Below are 21036 nucleotides of genomic sequence, written 5' to 3'. Positions count from 1 at the left end.
AGGGTTGCACGCGAATCTCCCATGAGACGGCTGGGGCGCCTCGCGCGACAGCCACGACGACTTCCCGGCTGTGCGGCGGCAGCTGGCATACCCATGGCTAGCGAGGTGCTCCGGTGGGATCCTCCGCTGTGCGATGGGCGGCGTCGGTGGCCGTGCATCTGGTGTCCCGGCCAGATCCGTCGTGGTTCGGCTTTGGTCGGACGACGGCGCGTGATGGGGCTGGGATGAGGCAGGCGAAGGTCCTCAACCGGCTTTCCGACGACACCGTACATCTACATGGCGAGGATGTGCGCGGATCCAGTCCGCAGCGAGATCGTGGTGGCGCTACTTCCGGTGAAAATCGTGCTGATTTCGGTAATGGCTGATGATGACGGCGTCTCCGACGCCATTCCCCTGTTGAGGCATCATCGTTGCAAGTTGCGTCAACATGATCGAGATGTTCCGGGGGAAACCCTAGATCTGGGTCTACTAGATCGGACGATGACGGCGGCTTCGATGTCGTTCTCCCTCCTGGAGGCATTGTTTTGGAGCAGGAGCTGGTTGGAGGGGACACGAGGAGGAGCGGTGTTACATCTACCGCAAGGCCGACGACGGATCCCGGTGGCATGGCGCTGCGGAGTTTCGGCGACGGACGCGTGTGGATGGATACATGCAGGTTGGTGGCGTTGTCTGACACTGTGGTGGCGTCACGGCAGGCCTGTCAAGGTCGGTGCGTCATTACCTGCTCTAGAGATGGATCGGTGGAAGACGGGGACGGCAGCCTCTGAAAGTGCGCAAGATCGGTATGACCTAGTCCTGGTATTTGTGAATAATTAACAATGACTGCATGCATCGTCCAGATACAGAGACCGGGGGTATATCCTCATTTTCTTAAAAAAAAAGGCAATACGCTATGTGGCTAGCGTAACAAATAGAGGTCCAAAAATTAAACACACAAGTTGGAGACGAAGATCTATCGTGTACTCTTGGGGGATTGTTAATCTCCAACGAAGAAGTGCAAAAGTCAAAGCTTCCAAACGCTATTAAGTGTGTGTAGGGCGTGTGCAAGGCCGGGCCGGCAAAATCTGAGGCCCTGTGCGAAATTAAAAAATAGAGTCCTATTTCATAAAAAATAAACTAACGAGCAATTATAATGTATATATACCCCTCAAAAAAATTATAATGTATATATATATATATATCACAAAAAAATTAATGTATACAATGTAATGCCTTATATAATAATTCAACATAGAAAAAATTCATACCTGTCCCACTCCTGTTTGCTAATTATTTGAGCATCCTTGTTCTTTTAGTATTCTTTGAAATGAAATCTTCAATGATACCCTCGTATTACTTGAGATATGAAACGAGGAACGCAATGGCGGCACCGTGGCAGCGGCCTGTCGCTTAGTCCGAATTCCGATGGATCTAACGACCATGGAGTCAAGGACCGAGCCAGAGCCACCGAGGGACGAGGCGAGACGAGGAGTCGACATCAAGCAGGCGTCGAGGCACGAGGGCTCCACCGACGAGCGGACGAGACGTTCTTTTCCTGTAGCGTAGCCACGATCCCGATCCCTAAGCGATCTAGTTTTTTTTTATAGCGTAGCGATGGCCTCGTCGCCTGAACCGTCGTAGTAGGAGTCCAGGATCGCGCTCGATGGCCTGGTCGCTCTCGCTCGATGGCCCTTGTCGCTCGATGCTTGGCCCAGTAGCGCTAACTATTACCACACCTATATAAAAAAAATATGCCCCCCCCCCCCTGAATTTGGGCCCTGCGCGGGCCGCACCTTTTGTACCACTATGGGCCCGGCCCTAGGCGTGTGGAGGTGTGTTTCAATGAATCCGTGAGACTCGATCAGTATTGATCATCTATGGATCTTCTTGGATCTAATTATCATTCGTGTGTCTATAGATTGAATCCTTTCGATCTTCATTGGTGCATGTTGTTGTTCCGGCGTGCTGGTCATGTGAGACCTTAGTACAACGACTCTATGATTGTCTATTGTAACAATTTTTACCCAGTTCGGATGAAGGACGGATGACAATGGCGACACACCATCAGCTTGCTATAGTGCTTGTAGTCTGCGCTAGACGGTCTACAGATCTAGCTGTAATTTTATTATTTTTGGTGTTCCTTTCACGGCGGTATCATGTGAAGAAATCAAAAGTTTTCTGAAAGAAAACACGTGCAACTAAAACTGAGTTTAAAAGTAGTCCATAATAAATATGTTTGTTTTTAAAAAAGACTAGCACAAATGTCCATGCATTGCAACGGGAGAAAAGTTGATGTGTATTCGATTATGTGCAAAACACATCAGTTGTTCATAAAAATTGTGCATGCAAAATATCCCTTGTTTTGCAATGGACATTATAAAAAAGTTGAGAGTTTGTGTGGTACTCGATAGTTTACCTCGTCGTGCATAGTCCGCTTCTACTTCCCTTATCTTCACTTTGGTGTGAAACTGCTGGCATGCAATGCCGGTCCTTAAAAAAATAGAAAATGATACAATTTGAATATACATGTGACATTGTCTTATAAAGTTTTCACCTGATTATCAATCAAATATATGCCACTTTCATATATTGCACAAGCAATTGAGGAAATTTATATTACTGGGTTTGGACCAAATCTACTACCTTTGCTTTCCAAGAAAATAACTTCTTCGAAATGCATAATTACGGCTCACATGATGCTCAATGTGAGCAAATCTTTTTATAAATCTATGCAAAACCAAATCACTAAAGTTACTTATCAAGATGTACAATGCAATTTCAAAGTGAGAAATGAAATATAATTTGTACAGAATGGGCGCTAGCATTATGAACTTATAATCATGGAAACGACTCGGTCATCAGATTATAAGTTCATTCCATACCGAACCAGACCGTGCACATTCTTATTATGAGAAGGGGTCATTTGAGCCTATGAAAACACGATACTATGTTTAAATAGAAATCCCTACGTCGTTACATTCTAATTAGGATTAGCAATAGGTGTAATGAGGCCTCCTTTTGACATTGGGTACCATATGCACCTCTTTGGGCTTCTATTGAATCAACAAATTGGAAACAATTTTTTGGTTTCTACGAAACTGGGTTCCTTCTATGTCTTGCATATTCCATAACCGGGGTCTAGCTATCTGCGTATTTGTCTCTTAGTGAACAAATGGAACTGATATAGCACCATCCTTTTTAGGCCCTGATTACCCGCGCACATTATTGGTAGAAGTGTTCTAGCAAAAGAGCCCGTTTGTTGCAACGGGCATAAAATAAATTTCAAAGTTCGCGTGATATTGGAAAGTACTAAGCTATATCTCTCTATCCGTTATATATATTCTTCCTCGTCTTATCATGAATTCATTTTCATACTTGCCCACTTTGAAGATAAGATGACCGGTTAGACAATAAAGTGTTTACATTGATTGGCGCTCTTTTGTTCATATGGTGTGGTCAGCAATAGGAGCACACCGACCGCGCCAACGCAACCACTTTCCTCGACGCCATCGTCAGGGCTCATGGAGGACCAGGATTGAGGCACCCAGAAGAAATATCGTTTCTAATCAATCCCAAGAGATATTTCTTGAAGAACCATGATCAGCTAGTCCACAATAGAGCCCTGAATATCATTTTCCTTTAATAAATATTTCTTTCTAATATTTCCGTCACGTGTATTTTAATTACTGTAAACACTAATGCATTCATTAACATTAAACCATGGTTCTTTAGTGTTAAAAAACAACAATGGTCCTACAAAAAAATACTCTCTCCATTCTACAATGTAGTGCTTTCTCTATCCACGTGCTTCAACTTTGACCGTAAATTTAACTACCAAGACCGATTGCGGCGGGAGCAAAAGTTATATCAGTGAATTCGTATTCGAAAGAAGTTTTCAATTATATAATTTTTTTCTCCCGCTGCAATTGGTCTCGTTGGTTGAATTTATGGTCAAAGTTGGACCTCGGAAAGCGTGGGGACACTATATTTTAGAATGGAGGGAGTAGCAGCCAACTAATAGTACTCCTCAATCCAAAAAAAGAGAAGAAATTGTAGAACGACACCAGCAGCTTCTAATCGGTGCGGCCATCTTTGATTAAAAAAAGCAGCATCTAATCTAGCCCAGCCCAGCGAGCAGTGCGTCCTTATCTCCTCGCTCCACAAGCTCGCCATCGCTCGGCCTTTTATCCCTCCAGTGCCGCCTACGACCTGGCTCCACCTTGGCCTCGCCGCCCGCGCCCTCACCTTCAATCTCCCCTCCCTTGCTCATTGTCTCCCAGCGGGGGACCGGCGAGGTGAGTGTGCTCCGCCGTCGCGCCTCTCTCCCACTCCCTTTGATCTTGTCTCTCTGATCCCCCCTCTCCCCTCTCTCTCTCTCTCTCTCTCTTCTCCGCGCCCTGCCAGAGCGCCCCATGGATGTCCGCAGAACCGTCCTACTCCACCAGTCCCGCCTCATGCCGTTGTTGTACTTCTGAGTTTTGACCCTCGCTGCTGGTCCCCTCATGCCGCTGTTGATTTCTTTTTTCCTTTCCTGATTTTCGATGCCTCTTCTTCAGGGTCATTGGTTGATTCCTTTTTCCCTTCCTTCGTTCCCTTTCCGATTTCATGGCTGCTTGTTGATTATCTTGGTCATAGGTATATAAACCGGCGAGATTAGATGTAAGGGAGCAATGTGGGATTATTTTGACCGTAGAAAGGACCCTCTTCTAGCGCAAGTGTGGGCTAGCACAAATTGATGGCGGCGCAAGTGACGGGCCGGGAAGTTGCGCAGGGATGGGCCAGGCTAAAGCAGCCCCAATGCAGTGAGCGTGGACGTGCTACATAGGGAGGCAAAAACGAACCGTTCCTTTAGTACCACATCGAGCGTAACGTACAGGGCGAACCATACGGACGGGCGTTTGACGGTGAGACAAAAAACGGACGAAACTACAAGGGCCTTTTTGCAAAACGTGCGTGACGGTGAACCCGGAGACTCAATCCGTGCTTTATTATTACTAGCACAAATGCCCGTGCGTTGCAACGGAAAAAAAATATCACACGCTTTTTCTCGTTTATTATAACTCGTATTATATATTACTCCTATATAAGTATACATTTTTTCGCCTCTTATGTTTCTCTTTCTCCTATTTTTTAGCACAAAGCTCTTCCATGAATCTGCACAGTACTGGTAGCTAGCACCTATTTATAATAGGTTTCTGTCAAGCATAGGTAACAGTTCTTGCATATATGTTTATGATTGGCTGCAAACTGGAACATTTTGCAGTCACATATTTGGCTTTGTCTCTATTTGTTCATAGGCTCAAACGTACAGGTTCATAAATGATCTCTAAAGATCTCACATGCAGGTCTATATCCAATTTCTAACGACGGGGAGTACATCGGTAGTCCTTCATCCCAAATTATCGAACATATATAAAGTCTGTCAAGAGAGAGCTAAAACAATTGCACAGGCCCTACAGTTTTTCTTTATAGTTGGCAGGTGCGGCAACAGTTGATGGATGTCATTGCCTGTTTCCATACTTGCATGGAAGGGTGTACACAAAACTAAAAAAAGATGAAGGATTGGTAAATAAACTTGGAAGGTTACATGCTAGGTAATAAAGCTCATCAATCATGAATAAAGCAAGTCAGCAAGCCTAAAAATAAGATTGACTCAAGTACAGGAACACGATGTTGAACATATATTGGTGGACGCCTTATTCGTGGAGCATTTCTTCGATTACCCCAGAGACGAAATTACATAGTGTCACAAATTCAATTTCAATCTCTACATGCTTAGTCAACAGAGCCTTATACTGGTTGAAAGCAACATCCAGCCATGACTTCATATATTTCCATTCAAGCGTGTATCATTGCAGCCCCACGGATAACCTCAAGGCTGATGCTTCGCTTATATCAAAGGCCGGGCAATTTCATGCCATAACTTATCAAGTAGCTTTGTATTCCATAGAGTGCCACCAGCCCTACTGGTAGAACAGATGTTAGATGAGAAGAGTGTCCCATCCTCATTTTGCCATGAGAATGAGTCATTCCTATAAACGTGAAATCTGTAAAAAAAAATCCAATGAACTAAAAATATGAGAAACGCCGTAAAAAAATATATGAGAAAAGAGCAAACCTATGGCCTGGATACGCTAACTGGATTCAGAACAGAGCCCATTCAAACGAAAGTGATATGTTCCCTTTTACTTTTGTCTGAGAGACAATAAAATTGCATTGATGGAGGCGTTCAGTAGAAATACTCACTCTGTGTTCAGTTTGTAATTAACTCCTATATGGAAGGAACTGGACTCCTTCATTGCAAGTCGTTAAGTTTTAGCATACATGTAATCCATACACTTAGTTGTATGCTTGTCCTCTATTTCAAACTTTCACTCACGCAAGCAAGAAGTATTTCACTGCCATAGCCCATAGACCAGTAGTTCAGTGCTGTTCGTGATTGCAACCTGAACAGAGTAACAAAATTGTCTATTCGATGTATGGATGGATCGATGGGAATACGATGCGTAATGAAAAGGGTAAGTAATCACATTGGCATGCATAGCATCTACATCTGCGCATACATAAGAAATAATTCCAAAGAAAATAAATTGATCTGGTCAAGCATATCTCTGGATATTTCATTATCGACATTCACCATTTTAGTATTAATACCCATGTGGTGTACATCATCCTGATGCATGAGTGTGCTATGGCCGATGGCCTTTAGATTGCAAATGTTGTTACTGTTGGAAGACCATATATTCATAAGAAGAATGTTACACATCTGGCCCTCACTATGTGTTCTTGCTGGTAGAAACTGAACCAAATGGCCCAGATTCTTGTATGGACAACAGCTTAAACAAAGAACTCTAGCTAATACTTGATGCCATAAGCATCTGTTTAGTAAGTTAACTCGTGCAAAGAAATCTAAGAAATACTTGGTTTTGTGTGCATAGGTTCAGAAAGTTAACTCATATCTTCAGAAGAGGAACTATCAAGTATGCAAATAGCTAGCTGTGCTAGGCTTGTCCACACGTAAGTTATCTTACAAGGTTGGATGGGGTCTGACGGAGGAGTGCCATGGAGTGACAGAGCAGGTCGAGGCGTAGCACCAGTGGTCTGTCGAACTTGGAGCAGAGCCAATCGAAACAGAGGATGGAGCATCAGTATGGAGGGCGGAGGCGGCTGACGGAGGCTCCACGTACAGCCCAGCGCCGCTGCCTAGCTTGGCGTAATCTTCCTCGCGGTGGGAGGGGCGACGAAGACATGGCCGTGGCGTCGTCCGCCTGAGGTGATGACGCATCTCCACGAGCGCTCCCTGTGGCCTCTTGGTCTCGATTTGATCCCTCTTGGCCCGCCTCCACCTGCAAGGACTTCACGCCCCCTCGCCGAATTCCTCTGTCTCCCGCGCCCGTCCGCCGTCTCCTCGCTCCGGCGAACTCCTGCCTAGGTCGCCGCACCGCCGCTCCTTTATCCTTTCTTCTCTCCCTCACCTCCCTGACTTCTTTCTGCCTAGGAGCCGAAGCCGCGCTCCGGTCATCCCCGTGGTCACCGGTGTCTGCCCCCCCCCCCCCCCCCTCCCCAGCAAGCTGCAGCCGCTGCCGCCGTTCTACAATCTGCATCGAGCAGCCGCGCCGCCCCAACTGCTCAAGCCGCCGCGTTGACCCGAGCACGGCGGCACGAGCGTTGTCCGCGTGTAGCCGGTCGGGTAAGGGTAGGCGCGCCAGCGTGGTGGGCGGTGGCGGCGCACGGCGGTACGGCGGCATGCGTGAGGGGCATGGCGGGAGGTGGAGATGGGGACTAGGAGGCAGGGTCGGGGAGGCTGATTTTTTTTTCTTTTATCTCGGGCGTACTGGTTCAGGTTAGTCTATTATGAGGACGGAAACGAAACTGGACTGATGAAATTTAGTACCATCTCACGTATAAGTTTTAAATTCAAACTGAAAGTGTAAAATCATAAGAAGAAGCGTATTGTGACGGTGAACCCACGGAGTCAATCTATGCTTTATTATAATTATTATTATTATTATATTATATATATATATTATATATATATAATACTAGCAAAAGGACCAGTGCGTTGCAACGGGAGAAAAAAATCATAAACTTCAATGGGCATGACAACATTTTGCTGCATCACCGATAACATTTTGGCGACCATTTTGTTCAATTTCATTAATAATTCGTAATAAACAAAATTTTAAAAATAATATTTTTTGATTTCCCAAACATTTGTTTTAAAAATTGCAAACATGTTTTGAATATGCGACACAATCATTTTATGCTTTATTCAAAAATTTACTTAAAAGTTCTTTTTAAAAATTTTGGAGGTTTTTTTAAGTACCAAATTATTTAAAGGAGAAAAAACGATAATGGAAAAGAAAAAATAAAATAAAAAACGAAATTTAAAAACGGACCGCCCGCACATGGGCCGGCCCTAATTGGAGCGCCGTGTCTTCTCGCTGCGTGCGGAGCACAGTATAGGAGTTCACTACTGCGTGGGATGGCCCAGGCAGGGGATTCCCCAGTGTGAAATGTTTTTTGTCAACTTATAGATGACATTGGTGGGTCATATTTTATAAGTTTGGAAGAAATTGATGACTTTAATAATAATTATTATTATTATAGCGCATATGCCGTGCATTGCAAGAAGATCAAATAAAAAATAGCATGTCCATCAAAACATCACGATAGCGTTCAGACGCTGCCAACTGGTAGCTACAAGAAGGTCCATGTCCATATCTAGAAGAAATGTATAATCATAAAACGACCTTGCAATGACATGCGTCCGACCTGTAGCATCGCCAGTCATCCTTGCAACTTCCACGTGGTCACCTTTGCAGTGTTTTTCATCCAACTGGTAGGACAAACGATCGTCTTTCCAGCGTCCATATAATAATTTTGCAGCACTTTGGTCCGAATTGCCAATAGAAAAAAGGACAGCGGAGATTGATGTTACATTCACACTTTTTTTACTGGAAATGATATGGATGTCATACTCGTGTATTCAGTGATGGTTTACATAGAAACTGGTAGAGAGTAAATATATTCCGACACAAAGTTAACCTTCGTCTACTAATCTCAACCTATGTATTAGAAACATGCATGATCGTTCTCCAAAAAAACATTACGGTGAAATAAATGAAACTATAATTTTAATTAGCAAGGGATTTTAATCACTTGCATTACTACAACTCTAGAAGTGATTTTCTGTTTTTAGATGATTACAACTGTGATGTATATTGAGAATATAGTAACTTCTGTCAAGAAAATAATTCTAGAAAATCATGCACTTCCACTCACCTTCGAGCAGCATTTTTTTCTTGTTCCTGCTAGCTATACATCGCCTCGTATGTGTTTACAATCTGTTTCTTTATATGAAGGCAATCAGGTGTTACCTTCTGATTACAAAAAAGGTATGCAACATGTGTATTTTCCATCAACATTGACATCTTTAGGACCCTAGGAGAATTATCTGACTGCAAACATCATGCTTCAAATATCAAATCTTAGAGAAGAACATTACCTGATCAGAATGCCTATATGTCCATAATTTATGAGAAAGAAAAGAAACAAAATTTACTGTAGCAAGGATAGCTGCAATGGTCATGTTCAGGAAGTAGGAGGTTGCCATTGTAGCAGCAGCAGAACCTTGGTACAATATAGACGATGTTGCCGGTGTCGACCTGACCATCCGCTGCATAGATGTTCAATTTTTATTGTTTGCTAATTATTAAATAAGCCAAATCTGACCAAATGTGTTGATCTTCGAGGAGAAAATTCAAGGACCCAAATATGCAATGCTACACAACTAAAAAGATTAACCTTAGAATTGTGATCTTACAATGCAAATAAGCAATACCTGACAGCTGTCAGAAACGACATCCTAGTTCTAAAATTAGTAGCAGCGATTTCCTTCTAAACCATGCCTATTTAAATCAGCCATGACAAAGCTTAGGGTCCTAAACAACATTATCAATCATGGAGAATCAGAATCAAGAACATTACCATAGAACTGGAGTTCTCTTCCTCCCTTGAAATTAACAAAAAGAATATATATTAGAAAAAATCCTTGGGTTCGATACATAGAGGGCAGTATCGACGTACTTGCAGTTCTCACTCATATTTCCAAACTACATCAGACATTTCACAAGGCGCGTAGAGTTGTTCCAGTGAAAAAACAAACAAAAAGCTTCTATGGGAGATCACAAAAAGAGGAACATTCAAGTAACAATGAATGACATACTGAAATGCAAAAGAATGAGTTAGAATCGTAATTTACAGTCCCTAGCAACTGCAACAAACTGTAGTTCTACACATAAGTACATCTATCCTCTTACATAAATATACATCTATCCTAGATAAATATTTTCCGAACCTATCCCTTTTTCCCTGAAGCCAAGAATGAAAACAACATTACGTAGGTCTTTCTAAACTGACACCATACGTGTTAGCAAAGACAGTACTGCATGTGAAAGCATATACCTATAAGTTCTTAGCGGCAAGTATTATATGTGAAAATTGTAATAAACTCGGCTATTGTGTTGATTTTTTTTTCAGAAATTGAACTGTTAAAGGAAAAAATATCTTGGTTGTCAAAAAAAATTTGATAATTCAAAGAATTATTCTGAATTTCAAGAAACGTTTTCTAAAAGACATACTATAATATTTCGATCTAACCCGGCAATTACTTCTTCAAAATTCACGCTCATGTCGTAAAAATGTTGTAACAAACATGTTCAACTGAACTGTGTTTGGCACTGGATCAACTCATAAACTAACTTATAGACTGAAAAGTAGGATGCTTTTGTTGTCTTAAGGAAATACATATGGAAAACATCACAAACTCACATAGCTACAGGAAAATTCGTAGCTTTGTACTTACCTAGCTCATCTATGGATCTCAGAGTTTTTCTTTGAAGCATATATAGGAGACTTGTATACTAATTCACACGTCCATGCAACCTTCGCTTGGCCCTGTCTGCTCATGCAGGTTAGAATTATTTTTTCATGCATAAATGATGTCGGGATTTTTTCTTATCAGACACTCCAATTGGGCTCTTGTCATCGCCGTGAAGTCTCACCCAGTTGGCACTGCAGTTGAAGCATATAAAAGCCAAAACTTGTATGTAAATATATGTTAAGTAAAAGGAAGTGATTCCCACAACCCATGTTTTCTAACATATTTATGGGCATCCAAGATATTATGTCTGTCCATCAAGAAGATATGCATGGACAGATATCTTCATAGGGCGGAGCAGCAGCAATAACAGAAGGATTGCTGAACGGATACGTTACTGATGCAATATCCAGTCAAAGATTTGTCATCACCAATTAGGGAGAATCATAAGACGTGCAAAGTGCTAGTCTGCTACTTACTTTCATCCATCCATGCATGCTGCTGCTGCTGCATCCTGCATGAAAAGCCATCACCTCACCAGGATGTAGTTCACGCTCTTCTACAACTCATAGCAAGGTTAGAACATGAAAATTGGGATCAACGCTCTTCTACCTGCTTGGGAAGTATATGAGAAAAAGGAAAGCTGGAACAACGTTCAGAGTCACAGGCCACTCCACACTACACCAAGCACACGACTCTATCTCTGATTCACAATGTTGTGTGAACCTCGACCTCGATCAACATACCTTGGTGGTGCCATTGATAGGCGATGGAGTGGTAAACGGGCGAGACGCTTCTTCCTGCGCCAGCCAGCGGCTCCCGGAACACCTTAAGCACTGCACCATGACGAACAGCGAGAACATACGTCTGCAACTGCCAATGAAGGGAGCAATGAGTGGAGGATGATCGATGCATGAGGTTGGGAGGCGGCGACCTACTGATGATCGGTGCCGGTAGAGAAGAGCCCGATCACGGTTGACGGACGCGCTAGGCGGGAGCGGGAGAGTCCAGCGGGGGCGGCGCTGAGCGGAGGAGACGGTCGGCGGACAAATCTCATGGGGTGAACGGGTACTGGTAGAGCTCGATCTGGAGTGAAGTCCAGCGGGCGTTCTTGGGAGCTTTGCCGCCATTGCGATCTATATATCACAAGAGACGATCCAGCTCTCTAGAGCCGATCGAGTCGAGGAGGACGTGAGCAAGGTAACAAACATACGCATCGTGAGAGATCAAGGAAGTCATGCACACGACCTCGGGCAACACCGTGGCCGATCTCGATCGGGAGGAAGACCAAGGACGCCCATCGTGCTTCCTCGAACTCGGCGCTGCTCTTCCTCGATGCGAGGTCTCGGCGTCTCGCCTAGGTATAGGAGAGCACGTGATCCCGGGCATCATATATATGGGAGGGTTAGGAAGGTTCAACTGGAAGTCCTAATCGTGAGTTTCTTTGTTTTCTTATTTAATTGGTTTTCTAGTAGTAGTACATGACTTTGACACGACACGTACGTTTTATTGAACCAAAATTGTGCAATGAAGAAAACAAAAAAAGGAATAAGGAATAAGAACCGCGACCGGGAAAAAAATAAAAGAAGGTAACATGTATCTGTGCACAAGTGAGTTAGTGTCCTAGTGGTTAGTGCACTTGCGGTCTCCGTGAAGAGATCCTGAGTTCGAACCGTTCTGGCGCACTAACCTTTTTTGCTTGGGTTTGAAAAATATAAAGAAAAAACGGGCCGGTCCAATTACAAGCACGCCAATTGGTGAACCGGCGCAGAATTCGCCTCGTCGAATTACCGAGACAGAAATTTAGTACCACCTTGAATATGTTTCAAATTTAAACTGAAAGTGTAAATTCACGGAAAGAAAGTGTATTGTGACGGTGAACCCACGGAGTCAATCCGTACTTTATTATTATTATTATTATTATTATTATTATTATATATATATATATATATATACTAGCAAAAGGGCCAATTTAAACTGAAAGCGTAAATTCACGGAAAGAAAGCGTATTGTGACGGTGAACCCATGGAGTCAATCCGGTCCAATTACAAGCACGCCAATTGGTGAACCGGCGCAGAATTCGCCTCGTCGAATTACCGAGACAGAAATTTAGTACCACCTTGAATATGTTTCAAATTTAAACTGAAAGTGTAAATTCACGGAAAGAAAGTGTATTGTGACGGTGAACCCACGGAGTCAATCCGTACTTTATTATTATTATTATTATTATTATTATTATTATATATATATATATATATATATACTAGCAAAAGGGCCAATTTAAACTGAAAGCGTAAATTCACGGAAAGAAAGCGTATTGTGACGGTGAACCCATGGAGTCAATCCGGTCCAATTACAAGCACGCCAATTGGTGAACCGGCGCAGAATTCGCCTCGTCGAATTACCGAGACAGAAATTTAGTACCACCTTGAATATGTTTCAAATTTAAACTGAAAGTGTAAATTCACGGAAAGAAAGTGTATTGTGACGGTGAACCCACGGAGTCAATCCGTACTTTATTATTATTATTATTATTATTATTATTATTATTATATATATATATATATATACTAGCAAAAGGGCCAATTTAAACTGAAAGCGTAAATTCACGGAAAGAAAGCGTATTGTGACGGTGAACCCATGGAGTCAATCCGTACTTTATTATTATTATTATTATTATTATTTTATATATATATATATATACTAGCAAAAGGGCCCGTGCGTTGCAACGGGAGAAAAAAATTTATAATCTCGAATAATCATGACCATATTTTGTTGCATCATCAAGGGCTGGGGACGTCCCCTTCGCGGCATGTTTTCCTGACCTGTTCTCCATCGCGGTTGACCCGTGGATCTCTGTTGCAGTGGCCCTTATTGACTTAGGGCAGCTCACCTTCCGCCGTCCTTTTGGCCCAGATGAGAATGTCGCCTAGCATGACTTGCTCGACTGCATCGCGTTGCATGAGCCTAAGCTTGATGTGGAAGATGATCGCACCAGGTGGCGTCTAGAGCCCTCTGCTTTGGCGGCCGCTTAGCCGCCCCAGGAAGAGAGATGCCATCACCTCCATCATCATCCAGCTTCGCGCGATGGCTCTCCGGATGGCTCCACCGCCTCCCCCACCACCACCTGAGCCGGATTAGCTCCCTAGTCATCGTCGTCACCGCCTTGTTTGTTTTGTGCGTCCCTTGTGTTTGTTTTGGGCTTGTTGTGCTGTGCCTACAGCTGAACCAATGGAGTGAGTTGTGTGTGCGTGTTGGACCTTTGCCCACGGTGGCATTGTGTATTTGTGTTGTTCGGATGTTACATTGTTGACTTTGTGCTCGGTGGTTGCTTTATTTATAAAACGGGGCGAAAGCCTTTTTCATAAGATAAGCTATCACTCTCAATTTTATATCGGTGGTTTATTATGCACTCGTCTTAACCGGCATCAGCAATGCCTAAAGACAACTTATTTTTGTAGGCATGTACTCCCTCCGTCATAAAATAAGTGTCTCAAACTTAGTACAATTTTATAAGTGTCTCAAGCTTAGTATAACTTTGTACTAAAGTTGATACAAAGTTAAGACACTTATTTTGGAATAGAAAGAGTAGGTTATATCTTTTTATATGTGTGTCCTAACCTGTGTTTATATATAAAAGTTTTTTAGTTTTTACGTCCTAATGGCCAGTCAGTACGGTTTCATGAGGAAGACAAACGGAGCTAAATCCAATTTTGTGACAAAATTATCATGATGACTTTGTAAATTTTAAAATGATATGTCGGCTCAGTCTCTGAAAGATGTTCATAGCGATAGGGTATGTGTCTGCGCATTCACATGGGTGAGTGTACGCATATGTATGAGCGTTTATGTTTGTATGGTATTCAAAAAACAAAATTATCATGCATCAAATCCGGCAACGGGTGCATATAAATTGAATGAATCCCATGAGCGGCTGTGGTGATGATGGGAGGCTGGTTCCTCCTTCTTCCTTGCTTGTACCAGTTGTTTTGTCTTCTTCTCTCTACTGTTGATCTTTCTCAAAGAGGTTTCTTTGTCTTAGCGCAGGCCTTGCCCTCATTCGCCCTTCCAAGTTATTTTCTCACATTATCTCTCTTTATCAAGTCTCGAGGCTGCTTGTTGACTTGTTTAACTCCCTTGTATTTAAATTGGTGAGAATTAGTGCAAACAAGCGAGGTGGGACTAATTATTTGAGAAGGAATATCGGTTTTCAACACAGGCGTAATGGAGTTCTGTTGGTTGTGTTCTTCTTGATGGAACAGCAGGTCTTGTCTTCGAATCCAACATGAGCACCCACTTTTCACCTTTTTTTTATTTTATTTTTATTAAGCGGACCGTGGAAGCCCACTGGGCATATAGGCCCAGCAAAGCGAGGACCAGGTTGCACGGGAAAGGCCCCGGCGAGGCACAAATTGTACTAACGAGGGTTTGAAATTAGTACCACCTTGAATAGCAAAGTAAAATAACGAAAGCGTAAATTCATGGAAAAAAGCATATTGTGACGGTGAATCCACGGAGTCAATCCGTGCTTTATTATTAAGGATAGATTAGGGATAGATTCAAATTTAAACTGAAAGCGTAAATTCACGAGAAGAAAGCGTATTGTGACGGTGAACCCACGAAGTCAATCCGTGCTTTATTATTAAAAAATTAAAATTAATATTAATATTAATATATAATAGGGAAAGATATATTATTATTATTATTATTATTATTATTATTATTATTACTAGGAAGAGATTGGAAAACATGTTCAAGCACAAGCTACCCAGAAGGCGTATTTCCTTGAGGTACACGCACGGCGTGCCGTGTCCGAGCATAGCTTCTTTCTCCAAGAAAGAAAGGGAGGCTCGCGGGTCGCCACGCACTCGGGTCCACGTCTCTTTTAGCCGCCGCCGTGCCGATCCGACGAACCGACCGACCAGAAAACCCTAGCCCGTCGCGCCGCCGCCGCCGCCGCCGCAAAATCTTAAACCCGCACGCCCCTCCCTTGTCCCCGACCTCGCCGGCCTTGGCACCAGCCATGGCGTTCACCGCGCGCATGAAGGACCTCATGAGGAAGTACGGCAAGGTGGCCCTCGGCGTCCACGTCTCCGTCTCCGTCGCCTCCGTCTCCGGTATGTACGTCGCCATCAACAACAACGTCGACGTCGACGCCATCTTCCGCAAGATCGGCATCAGCGCCCCCGGCACCGCCGCCGCCGACGCGGCCCTCCCCGCCCCCGCCCCCGCCCCCGGCGCCGGCGACGGGGCCCTCCCGAACCCCGCCCCCTCCGTCGTCGTCGGCCAGGAGGCGCCGCGGAACCGGACCGGGGAGCTCGCGGCGTCCAGCGGCGGCGCGCTCGCGCTCGCCATCCTCTGCAACAAGGCCCTGTTCCCCGTCAGGGTCCCCATCACCATCGCGCTCACGCCGCCCATCGCCAGGCTCCTCGCCCGCTGGAAGCTCGTCAAGAGCCTCAAGCAGACCTGAGCTGTGAGCCCAATGACCCCCCCTCTACGACTTCAGCATCGCCTAGTTGGAATCAAAATTAGATGCAAATTTTGCTACACTGTACGATTGGTTTAGCTGTGAGAGGATTTGTGAATTATGCCCGTCTTCTATCCTAACTATTGGAACTGGTAACTTTGCAATGTAATTGGTAGCTTCCTTTCTTTTCTGGAGTACTCTACTGTTCTTCGTTTGTACTGCTCCTTACCTAGTTGTCCAGTACGGCTTTGAACAAGTTACAATATTAATACACTGTTTCGAATATCTAGCCAATCCTCTTTTTTGCAGTGTTCTGGATTCAGTTCCAACAACCTGGACAGTGTAGTTATCTGTATCTCTTTTTTGTACAGGCTAAAATACTCTGTTTTAAACAGTTTTAATTCTTAACACCAGTGTCAGTGCATCAGAAATTGGAAGAGGATTGTAATAGAATCATAACTGCCTCTTTGAGCAAGACCATTTTGAATGACTATTAATAAATTCTAAGCTCTATGAGTGTATAAACATCTAGTGCATATCAGGGGCAGCCCAACATATATGTCCCTACTGCATACCGTTCTCAAGCCTACTTTGCGTTGTGCAATAACTATCATTTCAAGTTAGGCATAGCGTGCTCACTGCTCAATAACCTATAGTATGATAATGTATACAACTATACAAGTACAATATACCTGTTGAAGAAGCTCTGTGCTCCCAAATTTTATTACTGAAACCAGAGCACGTACAGAAACTCAACGGAAATGTTATCATGTTTGTGAGGCAGGTTTAGACTCACAGTCTTAGATCCGGACATTGTCCATACGCCTGACAGCCGGATCCCAACCATGGCATAGAACAAACACTGAAAATAATCAGATTATACTTGTTTTTAATGAATAGACGAATTATAAGGTCATGCACATACACGTTCTCTATATAACATTCTATTCCACGCGGACTGTGGTATGCTGTTTATCAGTGTGGTTGCGTGCTAAATGCAGTAGTAGGATGTGAAAAATTTGTAGCTTACTTGCTGTCAACATAGTCAATTATCAAAAGCTTCATTACGTAGGAATAGGACTTTTTAGCCGGGGGGCTTACTTGAGGCCTGTCTTCTTCAAAACTCGAAATTCGTTTTTTCAAAAGAAACAGGATAGCCTTTAGAAGGCCAATTGACATTGACTTTTGATAGTTCCAGCTGCCCCGAGAAGATAGCATTTTTCAACAGATTGAGTATATGCTGCCACAGAATAAAATTTGAGTATATACTGCAACAGAATAGAATAAGGTGCCTGCACTCTGTCTTGTACTTATCATGTCACTTGTTCTTATAGGTGCCTTATTGCAAGTGCTCTGGGAGATTGCCGCATCCAGTCCAGGATTCAAGGTCTACTTTCCAGGGCATCCGCAATGGAGCAACGCCGTAAATTACCCCACTCTGCCGTCTGGTGCCATTGCACTTGTTTGATTTTTGTCAGGACATGGTTGCATGCACTTGCATCAAAGTTTCATACGCAGGAACTCTTGTTATCCCCTGAACTCAGAGGCGGCAACTCATTCTCTGAATTTTGTAACTTCTACAAAAAGAGAAGTTTGAGAACGGAATAAGCACTATGATGATTAATCCAAGTAGATTTACTTATGTGGCTTTTCAAGATTGTTGATATCACATTCTGTTACAGACATTTGGTCTGTGATGGCATGATTGGAATTCATGCACAACTCTTTAATTTGTTAAATGTCTGTGATATGTTATTTTTTTTTGCCACGTATAGCTCATTAATTTGTTCGATATCTGTGGTATGATCTGTTGATTATTTTTTGATGCATCATCTGATCTGGTTGAAACTCTGTACTGAAAAATGTTCATGTGACGTCTGAAGCACTGAACCTGAACAGACTGCATCAAGATTGGTGCGGCTCCAAGCACCGGTAGACAGTGGCCCTCCGATCCACTAGTATAGGCCGCCTTCGTCTCCTGCCCGCGCGCACGGTCCAACAACCAGCAGAGAACAGCCTCCGTCGATCCCCCGCGCGCCTCCGTCTCGCTGTCGCCGCTTCAACTGCCGGCCGGCAGGCAGCGCTGCCTCCGACCAGCTCGCCCGGCGGAAACATGATCGTCTGCGTCGCCGTCGTCGGCCACCAGGTCAGGACCACCTCTCCTACCCAGCCCCCTCGCTCCAGATCCCGAAATCCAGATCTCGTCTCCTCGCCGGCGACGGCGGGAGTAAAGCTGATCTTCTTTACGGATGCTCTGGTACTCGTCGCAGAACAACCCGCTGTACCTGCAGAGCTTCACGGAGGCGGACGACGCCCTCAAGCTCCACCACGTCGTCCACTGCTCCCTCGACGTCATCGACGAGCGAGGTAGGCGCATTACCCTTCGTGGCAATCTAGATCTAGGCATCTGTTCCTGTCAAATGCACCGAGATAGCTCAAATTCGATTCCATCTCCTGTCAAATCATCATTAGTTAAAGTCATTGGTATCTTGTTGTATCTGTCAATGGATGTTGATTACATATGAGATTAGACAACTAACTCATCTGGAACCCCTACAGCCACGCTGAAAGCTTCACAACGCGAGAGCGCAGAAGTTAATTGCAATTTATTCATTCAAAACCATGGGACTGGTTCGAGATGAGTCCTGATAAGTGTGGTGGTTGCATCCATCTCACTGGATTTAATTCAAATGAACTGGAGAGGGCTCAAATCTGACTCATCTCCTGTCAAATCCTTGGTTAAATGCATCGAACTCTAGTTTGTAACTGTTAATGGACGTTGATTATATGTCAAATTAGACAAGTGATCCACGTTAAGTAAAAGGGACTAGTTACAAATTCCATGTTGTGTGGGTACAGAAATCGCAATTAACTCTGCCACTCTGCTATGCAAAGTTTTTGATGTGCATATAGCTATAGGGTTTCCAGCTGAGTCCCGATGGTTGCAGCCATCTCATTAGAATTGAGACTCAATTCACATGGGTCTGTCTAACTATTTAGATTGCAACCATCAAAGTTTCATTCTAGTGTCATTGCAATTATTGTTTGTCGATCCCTTGTATCATATATCTTACTTCTGTTCACATACATTCCGTTGGCAGTGAACAATCCTAAAAAGAGTGCACCTACACTGAACGAAACATTTTTGGGTCTTCTATATCCGACTGAGAACTACAAAGTGTAAGTCCTTTCACAGTTTTGGTTATCACCTGTCCCAAGTCAAACTTCTTTAAGTCTTGACCAAGTATTTTGATTAATATGCTACTATCTAGAACATCAAGTGAAAATATGTTTTATGACAGAACTAACGAAACTAATTTGCTGTTGTCGATGTTAACACATTTTTATATAATCTTTGTCACATAATTACCGAAGTTTCAAAATCCAGTAGTTTTCATTTACAGAATTACCGAAGTTTCAAAATCCAGTTACTTGCCTTTACACAGAGTCACATAAGTTATTTTATCTGAATTATTCAGAAAGAAGTAAAGACAATGGCTCAATTCCAGAAAGAGTATATTAGATCCCTGCAGTATAATGTCAAGTGAGAAAAATAGAATCTCAACTGTGCTAATTGTTTATCATTTAGAGTAATATTTCTCTTCATTGCCAATTTATCGTTGTTGCTGGATGCACTTACTGCTAACAATTCATGAACTATGACAATCTATCATATGCAGGTATGGCTATTTGACAAACACAAAGGTCAAATTTTTAATGGTTACTACTGATCTTGATGTGAAAGATGCAGATGCCCGAAATGTAAGCTCTTAAACCGTTTATTTGCAGCAATTTTTAGTAGAATTACAGAGTTAGTATCCCCGGTGTATCTCTCTTCTTTCATCCGATGGGAAAGCGCAAGTACGGAGATATTTGATTATAATACTCCCGTCCTGTTTCTTGGCTGGTGTGATGAGTTTGCTGTTCGTACCAAGTCATACCTGACAACGTGGAAAGTGTCAGGTTTTCTCAGTCCAGCCTCTGAATAAGTCAGAACCACAAGTTTCAGACGATACGTAAATTTTATATAGTGATGATACTCCTAAATTCCGGACTCTTTCTGGGTGTACACAGTATGAAGTGTTGCTCATGCTTGCTTTGTGATGCAAAAATTAGAGTACCTTCTAACGTCAGCTCTTTTCTCAGTTTTTCAGGAAGTTCCATGCTGCATACGTGGACGCCGTCTCGAACCCCTTCCACGTCCCAGGGAAGAAGATCGCCTCGAGAAGCTTCGGTGCGAGAGTGAGCACCATAGTGAAATCCTTTGGCTCAGGGACTGTCGGTTAAAAACCACATCCGCCTGAGCACCCTCCGCAATCAATTGTCCTGTGCTTTACACCTTAACCGGCAACCTATCTTTACCTCCATTGTGTATCACAAAATGTATGTTGGACAAGAAATAGTTTGACACTCAAGGGAGAATATATGGCTGTTATTGATTACTAAGCATTATGCCTTGTTTCTCTTCCTTCAATTTAGTGCAGCTGTAGTGATCCATGCTGTGCTGTTACTTCTATCGTCCGCTTGTGTGGGCTGTCTCCTGCCCATCCTGTTCCCCCCTCTTAGCTGCAGGCAGCAATGGCTGTGTTTCCAAAGCATGGGTGACTAGGGGTGAGTTCCAGTGAAAGTTGAGTGGGTGGTTTGGCATGGCAGCAGCAGACTTTCCCTGCATATGCACCAGCAGGTGAATGCTGCTGCTGATGCGCTG

At 43.5% G+C, this 21036-nt stretch overlaps 3 protein-coding genes across 3 annotated transcripts; 2 read left to right on the top strand and 1 right to left on the bottom strand.

Annotated features, from left to right (window-relative positions):
- Positions 1-5632: 5632 nt before the first annotated feature.
- LOC125556503 (uncharacterized) lies at positions 5633-7786 on the bottom strand. The gene is made up of 2 exons (XM_087521469.1): positions 7011-7786; positions 5633-6026 (listed from the first exon to the last, which is right to left on the bottom strand). The coding sequence occupies exons 1-2, from the start codon at positions 7262-7264 to the stop codon at positions 5870-5872; spliced, it is 411 nt and encodes a 136-aa protein (XP_087377595.1). The 5' UTR covers positions 7265-7786; the 3' UTR covers positions 5633-5869.
- Positions 7787-15669: 7883 nt separating this feature from the next.
- LOC125510245 (transmembrane protein, putative (DUF1279)) lies at positions 15670-17970 on the top strand. Its single transcript, XM_048675369.2, has 2 exons — positions 15670-16334; positions 17663-17970. Exon 1 carries the CDS (start codon positions 15885-15887, stop codon positions 16329-16331), a length of 447 nt encoding a protein of 148 aa, XP_048531326.2. The 5' UTR covers positions 15670-15884; the 3' UTR covers positions 16332-16334; positions 17663-17970.
- A 77-nt stretch (positions 17971-18047) lies between these two features.
- On the top strand, positions 18048-20802 carry LOC125510247 (SNARE-like superfamily protein). The gene is made up of 5 exons (XM_048675370.2): positions 18048-18474; positions 18599-18695; positions 19430-19508; positions 20009-20090; positions 20475-20802. The coding sequence occupies exons 1-5, from the start codon at positions 18442-18444 to the stop codon at positions 20613-20615; spliced, it is 432 nt and encodes a 143-aa protein (XP_048531327.1). The 5' UTR covers positions 18048-18441; the 3' UTR covers positions 20616-20802.
- Positions 20803-21036: the final 234 nt, after the last annotated feature.

Source organism: Triticum urartu, chromosome 5A (genome assembly GCF_056163025.1).
Source record: "Triticum urartu cultivar PI428250 chromosome 5A, HENAU_Tu73, whole genome shotgun sequence".
Lineage (NCBI taxonomy): Eukaryota > Viridiplantae > Streptophyta > Magnoliopsida > Poales > Poaceae > Triticum > Triticum urartu.
The sequence above is the reverse complement of the archived record's forward strand: the minus strand, read 5'-3'. Positions and strand labels throughout refer to the sequence as shown.